The following is a 20,620-nucleotide window of genomic DNA, read 5'->3' on the forward strand; positions in this document are numbered from 1 at the left end:
GTATAATTTCTTCTTAGAAAGAAAGAATGAGAACTAATAGGAAAATACTAAGATAATGCAACATCCTGGGGAAAGCAGATTTTCAAACGAGAGTCTTGGAAAATGTCGAGGGCTGCAGGTGAACTCCTTGTGGGGAAAAAGAGGGCATTTCCCAGGCACTAAAAATTGTCTTCTAAGAAGGAGTGAAAATAGATGAGAACAAACACTTGGTATCTATGTTAATCATAGCCTAGTTGGAAGCAGGAACACCTGAATTCAAAACAAGATTGGGATACTAGAAGTTAAAAATTGTGTTTAGAATGGCATTGAAAGAAAATTGTTAGAAATGGAAAGAAAAGGGCTAGAAATTGAAAGAGAATGGTTAGAAAGAAAAAATCAAGTGTGTATACATGAATTTTAAAATAGCTTGCTTTGCTAGAGCATTGAGTAGGTCTCGTAATTGTGGTAAATCAGGATCCATTAATTATGAGGCATTTAAGAGTCCCATTTTAAGCAACCATCATAAATAAATTTGTGTTAAACATCTGCAAGAGTGCTGTAAACTGCCTCCTTAGCATTGTCTCCGGAGGGATTCAGTGAAACTGCTATTATCACCGAACTGTGCTTATACAGAGGTGGAACATGCTGTAACAGTTTCAATAGCAGCCAAATAATTAACCCCTCCAAGTACTGTTGTTTTCTGTAATTAAATATGATGAGTCTGGCTTTGTTTTTTTTTCCTCTGCTTATTTTCATTCTGATGCCCTAGGAGCAGATAATACAAGGTCACCACCTTCCTACCTCTTCAAGTGACTGACAGTGCCCTCCTAGGTCCTCTGTAAATTCACTTTCCATTAAAGAGAAAGTCAAATATGTCCCTTCCACTAGTCCCCATCTCCTAGAATTCATTTTCCTCTTTTCTGCAGAAAATAGCTCTTAGAGTAAGTGCTGCTGACAATCTTTAAAGCAGGTTAAAAATTTATCTATCTATATCTCTCTATCTCTTAGCTTTAAATGAAACAGTTGAAAAATGAGATGCAAGTGAAATTCATAAGACCAAAGCTGAAAACTAGGTCTTTTAAAAATATATTATATCCTCTAAAGAAAAGGCATTTAAGCTAGAGATATAAAAATCTTGGCAAATGAATTTTACAAGTATTTTTTTTTACCAAAATTTAGACAAAGGTGAAAAAACCACCGGGAAGAAAATTGAGTTAATCATGGCAAGTGATATAGGCTATATTTTCCCCATAATTTAGCAGACTAGAAAAGTCAAATTGCTAATAAAAAAAAAAAAGTTAGAAAGTCCTGAAATAATTATAGTGGCACAATGATGCATTCTGGGACAGCTTTGATAACTTATTAACTCATGGAGTGGGAAACAGTTCCGAAGAAAATTGCTTAAAATATTTTTGAGTGTGCTGAATGCCTAATGCAGTCTAGAGAGAAATTCAGGTTACAGTTCTGCAGCTAACACTAATTCAAGGAGCATGAAAACAATAGAAACATGAGAAAAACCAGTCAGAATTTTCTCCATTCTGATTTATCTGCATCTTAAATATCTACTGCTGTAATATAAATTGGCTGCTTATATCTATTGCCTTTCATTCAGCAGTGTGAGAAAGCCAGAATAAAAAAAAAAACTTATTTCAAAATTCACCTTCTTGATGTTGTTTCTTTGTATGCCCGTAACCGTCAGTATTGTTACCACTAACAAGTGAGACAGAATTCACCACTAAGGCAGAACTGAGACTTGCCAGTAACAGTAAATGAATGCCACATATACAGATTTGTGATTTCTGCTGTCCTAGGACTAAAGGAGTTAAATGAGTGTATTCTTGAGCTAACTAAAGGGAAATATTAATAGAAGACCAACATCTTCGCTAATGAAGACACCACCCAAAAAAAGAATATGTTAAGAATTGTAACATTTACCCTGGCTAAATCCACATCAGTGGGCTTTCAAAAAAGTTATTACAGAAAATTTATGAAGGTATATCTGTAAAACTGTTGCGTTACTGGAGTTCCCCACTGTGACACATTAATCATGCATGATCTTTATAATCTTTATTTACCATTTTGATTTTTCTTTATAGGTCAGGTAGAAACTCGCATTGCTCTTTGGCTGCTGTGTCTAAATGTCTTTGGTGTGGATCTGGACATTTCTCTTCCATTCTAAAACCAAATCCCGTAGTAAGAATACGAGGCACAGGCAAAGCCAGGCATTTGTAAACACAGATGAAAAAGCTACATTAAGTATGTGACTAGAATTTCTTTTACCCGTAAGAAAACATAATTTACATGGCATTGCTTAAAGCATATTTAAATAATACAAACTGCTTTCTTGGATTCTGGCAGTTCACCCTGAGAGCTGAGATTTCTGTTATATCAACAAGTGTCTTTTTAACTGTTTCTTGTAGATCTAAGACAAGCCAATTCCTTTAGTGCACCCTGAAGAAAAATAGAGACTCTATATTCACTACAGAAGGCAGCAGTAACAAATATTATAATCATAGAATAGTTTGGGTTGGAAGGGACCTTTAAAGGCCATGTGGTCCAACCTCTCTGCAAGGAGCAGGGACATCCCCAATCAGATCAGGTTGCTCAGAGCTCCATCCAATCTGGCCTTGAATGTTTCTGGGGATGGGGAATCTACCACCTCTCTGGGCAACCTGTTCCAGTGTTCTACCACCCTCGTTGTAAAATTTTTTTTCTTATGTCCAGTCTGAATCTACCTCTCTCTATTTTAAAAACATTACCCCTCATCCTATCACGACAGGCCCTGCTAAAGAGTTTCTCCCCATCTTTCTTATAGGCCCCCTTTAGGTACTGGAAGGCTGCTATAAGGTCTCCCTGGAGCCTCCTCTTCTCCAGGCTGAACAGTCCCAGCTCTCTCAGCCTGTCCTTACAGGAGAGGTGCTCCAGCCCTCTGATCATCTTTATGACCCTCCTCTGGACTCACTCCTGTTGATGGCAGTTCTCATGTGAGACAGAGAAGATGCCCTCAATGGCATCACAGGGTAAGTCCAGACATGCTTGGCTCTTGTCATTGTTCATTTCATACATCTAATGAAGAGTAAATACATACCTAACAATTCTATATAGCTCTTTCCCATTCCTCCCTAGCAACTGAGACTTATTCTTCCTTTAAAGTCCTTTTGTCCCTCTCAACTGAATCAGACCAAACTAGTATTGACAGCCTTTGTCAGGGCGGGACAGTAAACCCTGCACCTCTACCTACTTCCTTGCTTGCCTATCAAGTGTCATTCTGCACAAATTCTCATTGCCATCTCCCAGTACTTATGAAATCACAGGGACGTTTTGCAGTCTCTGCTGTGCCAGTGGCCAGCATTCAGCAAATCTGTTGCCTCTCAGCTGGTTTAATCTAGCAATCAGAATTTCCTATCAGCAAAAGGGGGACAGCATAACAGAGCAGTTGGAGTTATGTCTGCATCCCATCAAGGTCACTTTCAACCCAGAAATCCAGTGAAACACATTTGTTCAACACAGAGGTAGAAGCACTTTCTCAGTGTGTGATGCCAAGCATATATAAACCTTTGTCCTCATAGCTCTGGTATTTGATCCTGCCTGCTACTCTTTGCTTACTGTCTTGGATACTCCTTGCTCTGCTCCTTGGTCCTTTAACTACAAATATTTTGGCTATTTAAATTTAGAATGTATACAGCCTGTAGGACTCTATACAGTCCTATTGGTCATACAGGTCCAGGCAACTCTGAAATGAATTTTATTTCCCTCTTTCTTCTTCCTAAGCTTTAACATTTATACCCCAAAACTTTCATGTGGGCAGACTTACCAAAGCTGTTTAACCCAGGTTTCTGTGCACAGTTACAGTACATACACTGCAATGTTCCACATATTGTGTGAGTATATGATATGATTCTCTTACATATGACTTCTTTTTTAAACAAAAGTGCCTCTCAAGCACATAAGAATGGAGTGAGAACTGTTGCTTCTTGAGAAAGTCAGAGTCTGGCCCACTGGCTATGCACTGTGAACACAGAGTAATACAGTGCAATGATAGGTCTGCTGCTAATGATAGGTCATGTTCCATGGTTGGAAGTGGATGTGGTCTCAGACTGCTTTTAAGACAGAAGAAAACCCTCTTTGGGGGACTAGAAAGATCAGTTTTTAAATATATCCTAGTCATAATACACAGAGATGAAGCTGTTTCACAAAAGCTCACTAACTCGGTTAGATTTTGGAGGGTTTTTTGAAGCAGAACAAGGTGTAAGTTGGTTTAAGAACCAAACTTATACACTGGGTATTTATCAAACCACTGGTACATCAGAGGGAACAAAAATAACCACTGAGTTATTTAAGAGAATGATCTACTTGTGTTTAAACAAAGCCACACAAGTAATCTTCTCTTCAGCTTTATGCTAGCCACAGGTCCCCAGTGGAATTTCAGTTTATATCTCTTACATAATCAGAGCACATTTTCAGGGGAGAATTTGACCCTGAGGGAGGCAGGAGGATTGGAGAGACTTGCTAATAGTCATGTGGTAAAAATAGTCTTTTCATAAGCCCTGCATGAAGCACGGAGAATGCCTTGAAACATGCCCTAGCTAGTATCAGAAATAGCCGAGTCAGAGATGAAAAGCATCATTCTGCTGAAATGTAAAGGGGAAAAAAAAAAATCCCTAAGATATTCTACAATAGTCCTCATGAGTCACTCCGATGTGCTAATGAGTTCGTCATAAGCCATCATGTAATATGGCATCCCTTTCTCACCAGCACAGAAGCACACCAGTTCCCTGGGCATTCAGGTTCTCATGCACCTCTTCTCTCCTTAAATGCAGAATATGCTAGCATCAATCTCATTTTAGGGTCCACAGAAATCAGTCCTCACAGCCCAGATGTGTATTTGCAAGAAGAAAAAAAAAGTGATAAGCCTCACGATCCCTGGCTTTCTCCAGGAGTTGGGAGAAGAGCAATTTCTTTCCTGGTTTTACCTATACCGTGTATCTAGTTTCCCTACCCTTTCTGCAGGTAACTTGGCTCTTTAATCGCTTGTTGTCTGACAATAGTAGGAGATTTGTCCTACATCATGATTGAAGGGCTAAGAATTTTGTGTATCATCATTCTTCCAAATTAGTTACTTACATCTCTAAACTTACACAGCAAGTATGGAGCTGCTTATCCAGCTTCCATGGGCCATAAAGAAGGCACTAATAAGGTGGGGTTTTTTCTTCCTACTGAAGTACAGAGAACAAAATATATACAAGTTAAAATTAATCCCCTGTTAATGGGATAAGCACCTGGGGCACGAGGAGAGGTCATGCCTAGTCTTTTTTATGACTAGGGAAAGAATGATATTATGAATCAATGCAACAATTGGTAGTGGTCAAGCATTAACAAAATGCTATCATTGTTAAGAAACTAAAGTGCCTGTATAAATGTTATAAAAATCTCCTAAACCATAGCCAGTCTGAAGCAGGTATTTTGAAGTAGGAATGTGCCTGGAAGTAAAACTAAATCAGTGGTAATACTGTTCAATTAAAAATACTATAAAAACCCCAGAAAATCCCAAGATATTGATAACATCTGTGTTTGAAGTTAACTATGCATAGAATTCTGTCCTAATAATTACCTATTTACTATGAAAACCATTTCTTCTTTGTTTGTAAAAAGTAAGTTCTTGACAATAATCCATACTTGCAATTAGAAACAGTTTAGCAAAAGGTGCTGTAGAAGAGGTATCTCTACGAGGGTTTGAGCAAGGCATTTACATGTTCCTTTCTGGGCAGAATGGGCATGTCTTTCATGACAGAAAAGGAAATTGCTGGGTCCCCAGTGTTTTCTGACAGAAGGAAGGCATGTCTGACCTCAGCAGAGAAGGTAATGTACTGAAAGAACCAGAGAATCCTGAATGGCAGAGAATTTTTTTCAGGTTCAGTAGCATCTGAAAATCCTCAGTTTCTCCCACTAGACTAGTTCTGACAACTAGTCAGTCACAAAACAGTCTATAAAATGGCATTATGTTAAATGGGATATTTATCAAGTTCACTCCACTTGAGGCACAGGTTTAAAAAGCTCATTGAGACAAAGCCTCCATCAGCAGAAAGCCTGGGATCTTAAAGAAAGTCTGGGTTTTTTACTTCTTTCTGGAAATATGACATTTATTTTAATTACAGTATGAGTCTTGTGATTAAGATCCTGGACTGCATTTGGGGTCACTTGTTTGCATCCAAAGATCCAAGGAGAAAGTGTTCATTCCTACTGTTGAAATATCTGTTCTGCTTAGACTTAGGCATTTTCTGTAATTATTCCTGTGTTATGTTGCCGAAACTAAGATAATCCTTTTTCCCTGTGAAGAAATGTGAGAACACATTTGTGTGTGGCATCTTGATATATAGTAACGGGCAGAAGCCAGAATGGTAAAGACTCTAAGTATGTAAAAAGTATACAGAACATGCTAACTGTTCTCTGTGTAGCTGCGATAAGTACTGAGCGGAAATTAGAGCAAGATAGAAGCAGGTGGGACTATAGAGAAAACTTTCTAACAAGGAAGAGTAGTGAAGCATTGAACTACCCCACAGAGGAAGGAATAGAGGCTCCACTACTAAAGGTCATTAAAAACAGCTTAGGCGAACATCTCTCTAGCCTGACACATGCAGAAATGATCATGAGTTGAGGAAAGGAAATAGTTTGGACCCCTGTTTTATTTTGGGGCTGGTCCAAAAAGATGATCCAAAAGGCTAAATGATCCTTCAGATACCAAAGGCCAAGAGATGTCCTGTGTCAGTGACCTCTCCATATCTCTTAGGAATTCTGATCGCATGAGACTCTAGAAATATGGAAACAATGGTGGCTTATGAGGTTGTGTTTTTAGGGAGTAGAAAGGGTGTGTGCAATGTCAATAAACGTGCAGTGCTAATATGCATAAAAGCATGGGCAGAAAATTATTCAAGAATTCTGAAAACAGAAAAGAGTCATGCAGTGAGAACTGAGGAGGAGAGGAAAAACCCATTAAGGCAAAATGCAGCTTTCAGCTGAATGCCTTTACAACCAGTGGAGTGACCAGTGGACCTTAGGAGCATGATGCAGGTAAGAACAAAAATGTCAGCTGCCATCTGTCATTGACACCCAGAAACTCCACAGTAGATCTTAAGAACAGCCAAGTTTTCTGTTCTTAAGCTCTTCAGACATCTATAACATTTCTGCCTGTGTGGGAGGACTGAAAGATGAGAGGCATTTGAGAACATCAGTGATGTTCTGCTCAGTTTCTTCCCAAACAGAAATCTCAAATTATTCTGTGCTGAACTGGGACCAACTCTTCTTAAGTCTATCAGGCAGTCATACTATTAAACTGAAATTCATTCTCACATTCTCAGACTTGCTGAATGCCTTTTGTACAACTACAGCATTGACATGCTGTATTATAGTAACAGAAACCAAATGATTTATTCAACAAATCCCTTGATGCAGAAATCTCTTTTACATTATGTACTTAGGCTAGGATTTTCTAAAGGTTAACCTGGATCACTTTGAAAGTGGAGTTCCTTTTGGCTTCTTTGAGAACTGTGAGTTCAGGTTTTCTTACCTAGTCTCTTTAGAGGTTGTCAGTCATATATTTTATCAAATTATTAAGACTAACAGCATTTTCAGCTAGAGAGATAATCACTATTACCTGTTAGTTTTCTAGCTGTGAGTATTCTCCTTGCAAAATTCCATATGTCATCATCCTTTCCACCTTTTCTTTAGAAGAAGACAGATTACAGATTGCTTTACATTATGAAAATCCTGGAATGTTCCTTTCCTTCCATAACAACTCATGTACTGGTCAATCCTCTGAACTATGCACTATGAATAGTGCATATTCTTGAACAGAAATATTTCTTCTTCAGGTCTGTGACATATCCCAGATGATAGTCTTCATACAACCTGCAGGGAATATACATGATACTTTTTGTTTCAAGTTTTGATGTATTTTCTATTTTTGAAATGAATTTATTATTTAAGCTTATTTAGTGCTGCAGATTAACCCCAAGTGCAGCAACAGAACAAGCCTTCCTGTGATGCCTCATGAACTAGAATGGATCTGAGGAATGCATCTATAAAAGCATACATTTGTTCAGCATTCCCAGTAACTTGAGAGTCCAGTGAAGACTACCTGCCACCTTTCCAATTAATACCATTTGCATTTTTGATGTTTCCGTGAGTTTGTGAGGTATGTATAACATCATAGGTGGTGGCCAGAAGAAGCAGTTTCTTAGCTGTAGTTTTCAGTGTCCCTAATTACCTTTTTACAAAACTCTTTCTCTGATCTGGAGAGATACTACAGAGTTAAGGGATGGTGTGTGTACAAGGCTCAGGAGCTTGCTTGCTGCTCTTCAGCATTTCACCATACACACACCTGTTGCCTGTTCTGCAGTCCTAGCAGATTATGGGCACTCAGTACTGCTGAAACTACTGATCTACTACAAAATTTATGACAATGTTTAGTCTTTTAATTAAATTACCAAGAATTCTGGAGAAAATCAGATGTTGCTTTTTAATCTTGCTAATCCAGGCTCAGCTGAGGTCTGAATCTCACTAAACCACATGAGCACACATGTGTTACTTGAATAAGAGTCTGGAGCCAGGACAGATGAGAAAAGACAGCGGGTACGAGGAAAAAACACTGACCCAGTTGAAACTGATGCAGCAGAATAATAATACTAATAAAAGAGCAGTTGTAACCAGATCAAGCTTTTGATCCAATACTCCAGTTCATCTCAGAAGCACCAGAAATCCTGGAGGACCAGCACCACAGGGAGAAGTAAGAAGCCCATGCTGGAAGGCCTCTTTTATCACATATACTTGTTTTTGTCAGTGTGGAATTACAAGACAAGATCAACACCCTTTGTCTGTGAGGCTGCATTAAACTTTCTGCAGGCTAAGGATGCATAAACAAATGTTTATGGTGACCCAGTGGAGATGTGCTTACTCACTGCATTGTGGTAACGTGGCAATACACCTGGGAATTTCTTGTGTCTCTCCAGCGCATCACTCTGCTGTTGGGAAGGAGAGGGGTAGAAGGCCACCAGCTGCTGCCACCAAACTCGCAGGTGAGAACCTAAGATCAGACAGGTTCTCTGCTACACTGCTTCTTAAGTACTCCCTTTGTGGCAGCTTGTGCATCGAGAGGAGGGGATCCTTAAACCAAACTGCTCGGGGGGGCAGCTGTCCGCCGTTGTTTTGCGAGGAAACCACTAGAGGGGAGTGTCAGAGTGCTCTGCCCGTGCCTGCTCGGCCTCTCTGCAAACTGGGTGGGTGTCAGAAACTTTGCTGCTCTGTTAGGATCGCAGTAAGAAAGGCACTGAGGCTTTGTGCTATTTAAAAGGCTTTTTATTAGAGCTAACACTATAAAATGACAATAGGATAGATAATCTTACATCATTTTAGATGCTAGGAGCCTGGAGCGGTGTAGCGTTGAGCATGATGCCGACCCATGTCCAGGATGGACATAGTCTGCATAGTGGAGTGTTATATTTGAAGAACTTAAGTTTTAACTACCGATTTAACAAATGAGAACACAGTTCTGATAAATGGTATATTTGGCATTCCATCATTTTGAAATTTCACATGGGCCCCAGTAGTGATTTTTTTAGTTTTTTTTTGTTGTTGTTGAAAATAAGTGACTTGCTAGAAAATTTAATCTAATTTAAAATGAAGCAGTTTAAACATCTCTATCTGAAATTCAGCTTGTTATCAAGACAAGCCATCTAGAAAGTTTAAATGCCAGAATAAATAAATATTTTCAAGGATATTTGAAGCTTTCATCACAGTAGGTTTTGTTTTGGTATATTGCTGGAAATAGCTTTTCTAAAATACTTGAAAGCACATAATTAGCAAGTTTTATTCAGCAATATTTTAAACATTGTTATTATTGTCTACAAATATTGCATATTATATTTCATTTATAAGATTATTATCAAAATATTAATTAAAATGCATGCTTTTACCAGGTTCTACCAGTAGTATTGCTCATAAAACTCTGAAATATCTTTATATTGCCTTTCTTTGGTAGTAGAAGTTATTGTTGAGTTAACAAATGAAATTGAAATGATGTAGCTTAAAGGACCATCTGAGTACAGCCAACACAGCAGAAATAAATCTGTAAACATAAAGTTATTTGGTAAACTTCATTTCAATCAGTAGAAATTACCTTTTGTTTTTTCAGATTAAGAGATCCTTTGAAGAGCAGAAGCCAAAGTACTCTGTTACTGCCAGAAGCTAGTCAAGTGGCAGTAGGCAGAACTCAGTTAATCTATGCTAGACCAAGTCTGACTGTGTTAATAAACTAATTTCTAGAGTGATGCAATGTTAGTATGTTAATGCAAGTTATGTGACTGTGTATAACTTACAAACGGAAAAAGGAGTAAATATAAAGCAAAGATTATTAGGTTTGAGATGACCATCTCACTTTATTCAAATCTGTTTCTGATTTCCTTTATATACAGAGAGTTGTAGATTACCTGAAAGAATGTATTACTCACTAAACTGTCAATCTTTTCTTTTTACCGAAGTTCATATATTTATATTGAAAAATAGTCCTCACTGGTTTTCTTTTTAAAATTTCCAGTGCTTAAATGCAGAGGTTGTAACATGCATCTCAAACAGCTGGGATAATAGATTGTTAAATCAGTTAATCACCAGCAGTTCCAATCCATCCATCTTTAATTCAGGATTCTCACACCAGCTTGTTGTACACAGCCACCTTCCATGAATTCTGAACTTGATGACAGACAAGTAGCTATAAAGCTAATGTATGATCTTTACAGTCCTTGAATCATGATATTAATGTCATGTGAATATTTGTCAGTCTTGTTAAAGAAAATAAGATCAGTCTGGTAATCTTTTGGCTGCTGTAGGGTCTAACAAGTTGTAATCCTTAGCTTCCCTGCCAGCAAATTCCTCATTAAGTACAAGATATCCTAAAACAAATAACCAGTAAAACCTCTCCAAGATATTAGTGTATAGTAATGTGGAGTTCTCTTTAGCAGATAATTCTAGACAAAAAAAAAAAAAACAAACACTTTTTTTCTTTTCTACCATGTAGCCAAACTGAAAAACATTAAAGGCTTCCATATATTGAAACCTATGATTTAAGTGAAATGATCATAGTGAAGCACAGGAAGACATAACATAAATAAGTCTTAGGGTTTTACTGCAAACATAAAATTCCATCCTAAAATATTTGTATTAATTTATACAATGAGTATGAGTGAATCCAGACAGATTTTTTAATTGATCTACAATCCCTTTCCAGATGAACTGGACACACACCACATTTTTTCATGCAATTTTAATGCAATAAATAGTGAAGTCCATGAATTTTGACTAAGATTCTTAATGTCAGTTTGGGCTGAGAGCTAGAATTCCAGAGAAGACACAGGGAAATATTCAGCAGAGCTGAATCACAACTGAAGTTCTGTGTTAGCGGTGTTAGTCTCCAGGAACTCAGAAACCTAAGTCCTAAGGTCTAATACAATTCAAGTGAGAAGGAACCTCAGGAGCTCAGCTAATCAGCTAATCCAACCTCTAGTCTTACAGTTTGTCTTACCTAGGTGACCTTTTCTTGCCTTACCTCCCCTAGGCCCAACTATGTCTCTTGATTTCCACAGTATCAATTCATCTGCCTAAGGGTCAGATGCTGCCCAAGTTTGACAAGGCAGTGAAAGAAAATCCTGCCATTATTTTTGTGGCTTTGAGCTGACAGGAGCACAAACTTCGATGGTCTGAGAGGGGGCTGCTCCTAAGACAAGTAGTGTTTTTTTCAGAGAGGTTCAGCAGCAGTGCAGAGGGATGTTTCCACCCTACACTGAAAAGTGGGATAGGGGAGAAGAGGGAAAGAGGAGGCAGAACAGCTTCAGCAGCTGGAGTTGCCAGGATCAGCTTGCCTAGCAACTCCCCTTCTTAGGCAAGGGCATCTAATTCAGTAGCAACAGCAACATCAGAAGCAGCCCTGGCACTTCGTGAGCTGGGTGCACATTAGGAAGCATGAGAGCTGTCAAAACACCAGCCTTAGGGCTCCAAAGCCTCCTCAGTTTATTGGTAGGTAAACTACATGAATCCACTTACCAGAACTTATTCCTGTAGTCTGTGCGTACGGGAAGAACTCTATATGGCTTATTGCAGTGAGATAGATCTTTATATGAGACAATTGTTGAATATTACTTTAGTAATGTACAAAACAAGAGTAATAGAAGAATATACTGGAATAATCAGTTATATAACTCTGTCTTATTCCATGAGTATTGTGACAGGTAATTGTATAATCCGGTGGTTTATTATCCTCCAATAATATACAGAAAAATAATAGCAGGTTATATGAATAGAAACCATTACTTTTTGCTAGAAGTGGAATAAGACCGGGGTGCATTATCATAACATATTATGTTCTGTCCATATATAATCTAGAGTGTATATTTTAACATATGATTAATATATCTATTATAAAGTATAATATATACAGATATAATATATATTCTGCTACTGTTGCAATTGAATCTATATGTTGTTATAATGTTGTATTCTATCTGTAATAGGTTTATGCAATCTTAATACTATTTATAATTATATATTTTAACATTTATATAATTAACAGTTGTACGGTATTATCAAAGATATAAAAAAAAAAATTACTCATTCAAAGAGTTTAGATGTAGAAGATCAAAAGAAACCGAGCAGTTCGGAGTGGTGGGGGTACCATTTTACAAGCAAACAAAAAAAAAATCTTAAAATCAAATGTCTCTCTGCATGTGGCCCTAGAACCACCCGCTCTTTGTAGAGAAAACCTTCTGCAAGAGAAGGATTAGTTAAGTCCCCTCATTGTTTCACAGCTAATTTCTGGATAGATCAAAATAATATACTAATCGGCTTTGCATGCCCTTAGGAAACTGTTATTTTTTTTTCTCCAGAAGTTGAACAGAGCAAAATATGCCAGGCTATGTTTCTGTATTTGGTTTGATTTCTTTAGAAGAAATACAAACTTTGGAGATGGTACTCATCCTTACCCTGTTCCCTTACTATCTTTTTTTGAGTTTATTCATACACTTTTTTTCCTGGCAGGGGATATTAGTGAAGGGGTGGCATGATTTAGATAACAAAGACTATGACTGTTGGCCCCTGGAAAAACCAGATGAGTATAACATGCTGGACTGTGGAGGTGAGTAAGTACTAAACCTGCTCAAGAAATGTCTTCTCTTGCTTGGGGAATGGTTGAAAACCCCAGACTGATGACAAATATTCTGCATGGTGGAAAGCATCTGAATCAGTGACAACCTTGCTTTCTAGAAGTGAAAGAAAAGAACCAAAAGATACTTCAGAGCAATTCTTTGTCTAATATTCGTTGGTTCCAAAAGAAAAAGTAATAGCAACAGATTAATCCCTTCCCTCAGAAAGAAACTGAAAATATTTTATTTCTCATTCAAAAACCAAATGCAACTTAAGCCAAACAAAGCAAGCAGGCAGCTCTGCATTGCAGCAAATTCTTTTAAGTCATTGCTGAAATTTTGTAGTGTCAGTTCAAAAGTGGACTGTGTTTAAACCATCCAGCCAGTAAGCAAAATTACTAATTCTACACATCATGCTTTTCCACCTTGCTCAAAACTGTGTCCATGAGTACTTAAAAAAATCTGAGATCTTTAACCACTTATTCCAGCCAGTTTCAAAAAAAAGAATTTATGTGATGAGACAATGAAAAATAGAATATTTTTTATGTTGGAAATCGATTGTTTGGTATTTTAAAATAACTGAAGAACAACTGAAGTATGGGAAATTCAATTTAAATATAAGAAAAATCTTTTATACTGTAAGGATAGTCAAACAGTAGAACAGATTGCCCAGAAAAGTTGTGTTTTCTCCAGCCTTGGGGATTTTCAAAATCCAACTAGAGAAAATCTAGAGCAACCTGCTTTAGGTGACCTTGCCTTGAGGAACGCAGGGCTGGACCAAATAATTTCCAGAGATGCCTTCCAATTTCAGCTATTCTGTGTTTTTGTGACTCTGTAACTGATAAATAACTGATTTAAAGCAACAGTTTTGTTTATGGTGTAAAAGATACAACCAGAGACAATGTGCTTCAATATGGTTTTCAGAAATACAAGAACACCTGAGAAACTAATACTGATAAAACATTCTATGAAATATACTGCTGGGTCACGCTCTGAGCTCAATATTACGATTAAACTTTTTCCAAAAAGTTCCATTGGAACAGTGAAATTCAAAGACTATTTAGATGATTGTGAACTAAGACTTTTATCCCTTTATGAATTTACTATTGCTTTAACATTGAAACAACTATTTATCGGAACAGATGACTTGTTTAAAGCTATTACTAATAATCAAAGCGTGAAATGAGTACAAGGGAAACTAATGTGAGTAGGTTTCTTAATTAACATATACCCTTTACAATAAGCTTAAGAATTAATTCCAAGCCCCATCTTGCCTTTCTCTGTGATTCTTCCTTGTAATCTGGGCATTGCTAAAAGTGAAGTAAGAAGAAGAGTGCTGTGGATTTAACACAAGCTCTTCAAAGCATTTACATGTGGGAGTATCTGTTGTTGAAATAAGAGTTTTGTTTATCTTTGCGAGACCTTTAAAGGGAAGTAGAAAGTAATTTAACTGAAATTTATGCTGACCTTTTGCGTTCGTTGTCACACATGCTCTGAAGCTCAGCTGTCTCTTACCTTTTAGGGCAAATCACACTAGCATTTTTTTGTAAATCTTTGTGTTGTAGTTTCTCTCATAGTGTTAGCATTTATAATGAGTTTTTAATTTTCAAAGGGGATGTGAAATCAAGAGGTTATTTTACAATTTGCTTCTTTATATCTGAAAGGCAATTGTGTTTAGGTGAAAAAAATAACAGCTTCACGAACAGTGCAAGTGAAGAATACACTTGTAAAAACAACTCCAGAGTAATAAAAGAGTTTATAATTGAACAACAACCACAACAAAGAAAGGATCTCTTGAAAGGCAGGTTTTCCCATCCTCTGCAGAAGGGATTAAAAACTTCCTGACAAACTAAGAGCTACATACCTGCATGATGTAAGTAATTTGATGTGGTGTGAATGAAAACCTTCATCCAACAATATCGAAAGAAGTAGGTAAATGGATTGGGAAGATTTGTAGTGTTGTTTAAGAATGTGGATTAAAAACTTCTCCCATCTCTTATCACACTTCATTCCCAGGCACAGAACAGGTAATGAGGTGTGCTGGGAACAAGAGAGGTAACTGGGATAAATCATCTTTCCCCAAAGAGTGTGGAAATGGAAAATGGCAGATGTCTGAGTAGCACTCCCTCCACTGTCCTCTGCTTCAGATATGATATGTCTTTATAAAATGAGAATGATTTACTAAATATATAATTATTAGTATATATAATTTACATCTCATGAGGTTAAGGATTTTAACTGAATTTTTGTGTGCTAGAGTTGTCCATTCTTCCATAATAAGGTGTCTATCAGTGAAAGCAGCCAAGAATGAAGAGCAATGTTTATTGCCTGATCAAAGAGGAAGGCAAACATATCAGGCCAAGCAGCACTGCATTATACTGCGTCATACTAGAAGCAAAGTTACTTTAGATAAGATGAACAGATTTTTCTGTCATATTTCTCCAATTGTTTGATTTTTTTCTAAGTGACTGTCAGAATTGTTCAATTAATGTGCATTTGTGTTTACCTATACAGCCACTAAAATGGATGACAGTTTTAGGCTCATAAAAAGCAATAAGAACAACAGATAAAAATAACTGCAGAGGAATTTTTACATTTTTATGCATCTGTAAAGTAGAAAAGTATAGCTAATATGTTGGCCCATGATTGTGTTGTTTCTAGGCCTCGAGATGGCATGGGTGCAAAGGCCTCCAGAAAAGGCTGTGAGTGGGGAATTCTTCAATGTGACCTATGCAGTCTTTGCTTCAGACAGCTTTTATCAATATGCAGTGCAAAATGGAATCCTCTCACACAGGTATTACCCCCCTATAAAAATTCTGTCGTGGTCATGAGTATATAAGGATTCTGTGTGTATGTTCTCAGTAACAGGTCCGCCCTAGGCCCGGCCGAGTCCACTGAACAAAGGGGAGCGACTTCTAGCAGTTTCCTACAGAAGCTACCACCTTAGGCCCCCCCTCACTAACAAAACCAGAACAAATGGCAAAAATTTGAGGTTGTATTTTGAACATCTATGGTGTACTATGGTTACATAGTTTTGCAAGATTTGTTTATCACATTTTCTGAAGTTTACAGCTAGTAATATTTCCAAGGTCTGAACCGTAAAGTAGGTTTTTTAACTGCTTGGAGATTAATCTGTTTTTCTAGTCTTTCCAGGGAGATCCACTCCCTTAAATCAGTAAGGAATTTGGAAAATTCTGCTCTTTGTGTAATTATATATATATTGCACATAAAGACAGATAGCAAATATTTAAAAAGAGAAAAATCTATGCTGCAGTTTTTCAAAGGGATCAAATTTACAAAGGGATCAAATTTACATCTCATTTTAACTAGAAGACTGTCTACTTGACTCTTAAGCTAACACTCGCTGACTGAAATATGGCTGAGGCTAGCAAGTCAACGTATGGGCATCAGTATAATTGAGTGAGGCCATGATGAAGATGTTGAATAAAAAATACAAAATACAGGATAAATTTTAAAAAGCAGCCATAAAGACAAATATGTGATGGCATTAGGCACCAACTTGCTGAGACTTGCTTAGGTATTTTGTTTTTTAACTCCCAGCATGGACTCAAAGGCCAATAGATTTTAATATTTTGTCTACTTAGATGTCTTGGAGATGGACAAATTTGCTTATCTCACATTGTAAATCTGGCCATTAACACAATCTATATGAACCTGATCCCCCATGTTTGTGTTTATTTCTTATAATAATCTTCTGTCTTAAATGTACTCATTACTAGGTAATTCTTCTTTCATTAAAAACAAACTGAAAAATAAATGCTGGTGTTCTGGCATTGCTATATAGAGATCCATCATAAGTGCATAATATTTAAACTAAACCCTACCACCAAGTCTGCGTGTATCTACCAAATAAATCATGTTTGTGGAAAAATTATTTCATTTTAAAGCCAAATTTTATTAAGGTGATAATCAACTGAAAGTGTAACTGAGGAAACAGTGGGGAAAACTGTTGCATCATTTCCAGGTAATTACATTCATCTTTCAGGGATGAACTTTCAAAAGGCCCACCTTGTTTTGCAGAGCAGTCTATTCATAAAGTCTATCTTTTGGTCTAAATTTTTGGTTTGGGGAATTGTATCTGATATTGTTGTCCAATATAGTTATTTTCCTTGGCTGTTTGGGTTGTGGAGCAAAGACTGGAGCTGAATGATATGTATGAATCACATGCATAGATGAAGTTACACATTGAAAACACTGAGAATGAAAGTAGTCAGGGACACATATTTCTGATAGTGGACATAGAGTAATGGCATCTTCTTCTGTGGTGCCAACTAATTCCATCTGGTTATGAAGTCAGTCTAGGGAGAGAAATGGACGCACCTTCTTGCGGCATAGCATCTGCCAGCAGTAACAAATGCATGGCAGTAGACAGTGGTTCTGTTGACAGCAATCTTCATTGCTCAGGGAATGCTTCAACCAGAAGCAAAAGAAAAGAGAAAGAAATGGTGTAACAGTTTATTTCACTGTGTGTTTTTGCTGCTAATTTTTGTGTGCAGGATAAACAGGCTGTTATGTGCCCATTGCAATTTTGGGAAACAAAGAATTAATATAGGAGTTTCTCTTTCTCTCTCTGCTGCTTGACTAGCAATGCCACTGCTGCAAAGGAATTCTGTGAGGAGCATGAATGCCCTGCCAGATGGAAAGATGCTAATGGGGAGAACTGCTGTGTCCACCATGCAAACATTCATTCCTGTCCTTTGGCTTTCATGGTTAGTATAATGGTTCAGCATCACCTACTGTGTTCTTGCTACTGGATTGTAATAACTAGGTTCAAATTTATTAATTCTTTCTGTGAGTACAATTAGACCAAATCTAAGGTTCACTAAAACCACTGTGGGGATATCTGTCAGTTCTAGAATTTTTTGCACTGGATGCTGAGGCTGCAAAGGAAATGGCTGGATTTTTGGACAAGGCAGTGTTCAAAATCTCTCATTGTGTTTAGTGGCACCAGTTTCATCTCTCTGAGATGACGTGACTCAGATATCTGTACAGTCAAGAGAGAAAGAAAGCCAGATCATTTCATTCTAAAGCAAGCAGGATGAATTGTCAGTTGGAGATGTTACTGCCTCTGCAGCTTATAGAAGGACCCTGAATGACTTTATTGAGTTACTGAAGTTGAGCAGGGTGAGTATCACTGGCTTTGACTTGTATAACTGAAGCCTGGATATACATGTCCTGAGATGGTATGGTTTTTCTATATTAGATCAGAGCAAAAAAAAAAGGAATCCAGATAGAGGATAACAAAATCTGTTCATGCAGTGTAAGCAGGAACCATTCTTAACTTGTCTACTTGGCTCATTATAAAAGCCTGTCCCTCTTTTAAAGTTCTGACTCTGACAATACAGTTTGGGACATCGGGTGGTGCGCGGGGGGGTTGGGCGGTGGTGGTGTGGGTACGGTGGTAGCTTCTGTAAGAAGCTGCTGGAAGTTGTTTCCCCTTTGTCCAGCGGACTCGGCCGGGCCTAGGGCAGACCCACTGCTGGCTAAGGCTAAGCCAATTGGTAGCAGAATGTTCCCTGATAACGCCTCTGCGATAACATATTTAAGAAGGGGAAAACAGAAAAAAAAAAAAATAGAGAAGATGTGAAGAAGCAGAAGCAGGGGCAGAGAGGGGGAGGCGTGAGACTCGTGGGCCTTGCAGCCCTCACCCTCTGGCCTCCTGCCGGGCGCCATCTGGGCCCGACTCGGCCCAGCCCAGCTGCAAGAAGTGGAGAGGAGAGGAGATGTGAAGAGATCCTGAGAGGAGTCTGCCTGAGCCGGTTGTGAAGACTTTCTTGTGAGAGGAACGGCTGCAGACGCCAAGGTCAGTGAAGAATGAGGGGGAGCAGGGATGCTGCTCCCGGAAGAGATTCCCCTGCAGCCCGTGGTGCAGCCCATGGTGAGGCCGGCTGTGCCCCTGCAGCCCATGGAGGTCCACGGAGGGGCAGAGATCCACCTGCAGCCTGGAGAGGACCCCATGTCAGGGCAGGCAGATGCCTGAAGGAGGCTGTGGCCCGTGGAGGGCCTGCTGGGGCAGCCATTCTGGAGTGACTGCACCTTGTGGAAGGAATACCTACGCCGGAGCAGTTCACAAAGGACTGTAGCCTGTGGGAGGGACCCCACGCTGGAGCAGGGGAGGAATGTGAGGAGTTCTTCCCCCAAGGAGGATGCAGTGGTGTAAAGCAACAAGTGATGAACTGACCATAACCCCCATTCCCTCTTCCCCCCTGTGCCTCTCGGGGTAGGGAAGGTGGTAGAGATAATATTAAGCTTGGGAAGAGGGGGAGGTGTGAGGAAGTTGTCTTGTTCTCTTTCTTATTGTCCTGTTTTGATTTTAATAATAAATGAATAGTTTTCCCCAAGTAGAGCCTGTTTTGCCCGTAACGGTAACTTTAAGGATCTCTCCCTGTCCTTATCTCAAACCCTGAGCCTTTTTTCTTATATTATCTCTCCCTGTTCCCTTGGAGGGTGGGGGGAGTGTGAGAGAGACTGTGTAGTCTGGTCCCGATCTGGGCTGAACTACGACACGTTTTTTTTTGCAGTGTCATGACTTCTAAAAAATTTTATCTCAGATAATATGAACTCCATTTCTTTTAGTTTGGTCTGTATCTTACAGTGCATTGTAAGAAGTGTCTAAAGAAATATCTGGAGTTAGGAAACAGACTTAATCCTTTCAAACAAACAAAAAAAATGTATGGTCTTCAGACAGACAAAATAATCCTCTATGGTTGCAGTCGCTGAGAGGTTTACATCTTAACAGCTTTACTGATAAATGCTCAGCAAACAGGCACAAAGAGATGCCTTCCTTCCTCTTTAAAGAAAAAAAAAAAGCTGTTGTATCAAAATTTAAACTGCAATAAAACTCCCGTAGAAAAATATAAAAAGTAGGATATGATTCTGTTTCTGGTTCTAATACAGCAAATCCTGAAAAAGTGTATTAGCATCGTAGAATTAATGCAGTTAAATTTGGGACCACATTTTGGCTCATGTATTTTAAAGAATAACAGTATTTGTGAGTTTTTAACTCAGTGTAGGCACAATAGCTTCTCTCACAGTATTGCTTGTGCTTTGGCATTTTAATGGATTTGGCTATAGAATATCACTTTATGTGCTGTTAGAGAACACAAGTCATTTTAAGAAAGCAAAAGAGGAGCTAGCATTTTCATTGTATCATGGTTTACTGACATAATTGATATGTCTGATAAAGGGTAGAGGAGGAATATGTGGTCCATGGATCCCCGATGATGGACAGATATTTACCCACACTTTGTCTACAGCTGGCAAAATGAGCCAAAGAAACTGGACTGCCAAGGTAAGGTATATTTATTGCACACCAAATTTTACTCAGTTTGCTCTTTTCAGAGCTTACTTGCTAGTAGTTTAGTGCACTTCATGTACATGTTCCCCATCTTATTTATTTGTCAGTGTTACATGTGTAAGTGATGCATATGGCTGAGTAA

The 20,620-nt window shown here is 38.3% G+C and overlaps 1 protein-coding gene across 1 annotated transcript in view; it reads left to right on the forward strand.

The window, feature by feature from the left end:
- The first annotated feature begins 13,137 nt into the window (after nucleotides 1–13,137).
- LOC104473196 (atrial natriuretic peptide receptor 1) overlaps nucleotides 13,138–20,620 on the forward strand; it is a 39,797-nt gene continuing 32,314 nt past the window's right edge. The window contains exons 1-4 of the mRNA XM_086770989.1: nucleotides 13,138–13,153; nucleotides 15,822–15,954; nucleotides 17,767–17,890; nucleotides 20,368–20,472. Of these exons, the coding sequence (XP_086627115.1) occupies nucleotides 13,138–13,153; nucleotides 15,822–15,954; nucleotides 17,767–17,890; nucleotides 20,368–20,472 (378 nt within the window). The remainder of the gene's footprint in view (nucleotides 13,154–15,821; nucleotides 15,955–17,766; nucleotides 17,891–20,367; nucleotides 20,473–20,620) is intronic.

This window comes from Chlamydotis macqueenii, chromosome Z (assembly GCF_036417535.1).
Source record: "Chlamydotis macqueenii isolate bChlMac1 chromosome Z, bChlMac1.mat, whole genome shotgun sequence".
In the NCBI taxonomy this organism is placed as follows: Eukaryota; Metazoa; Chordata; class Aves; order Otidiformes; family Otididae; genus Chlamydotis; species Chlamydotis macqueenii.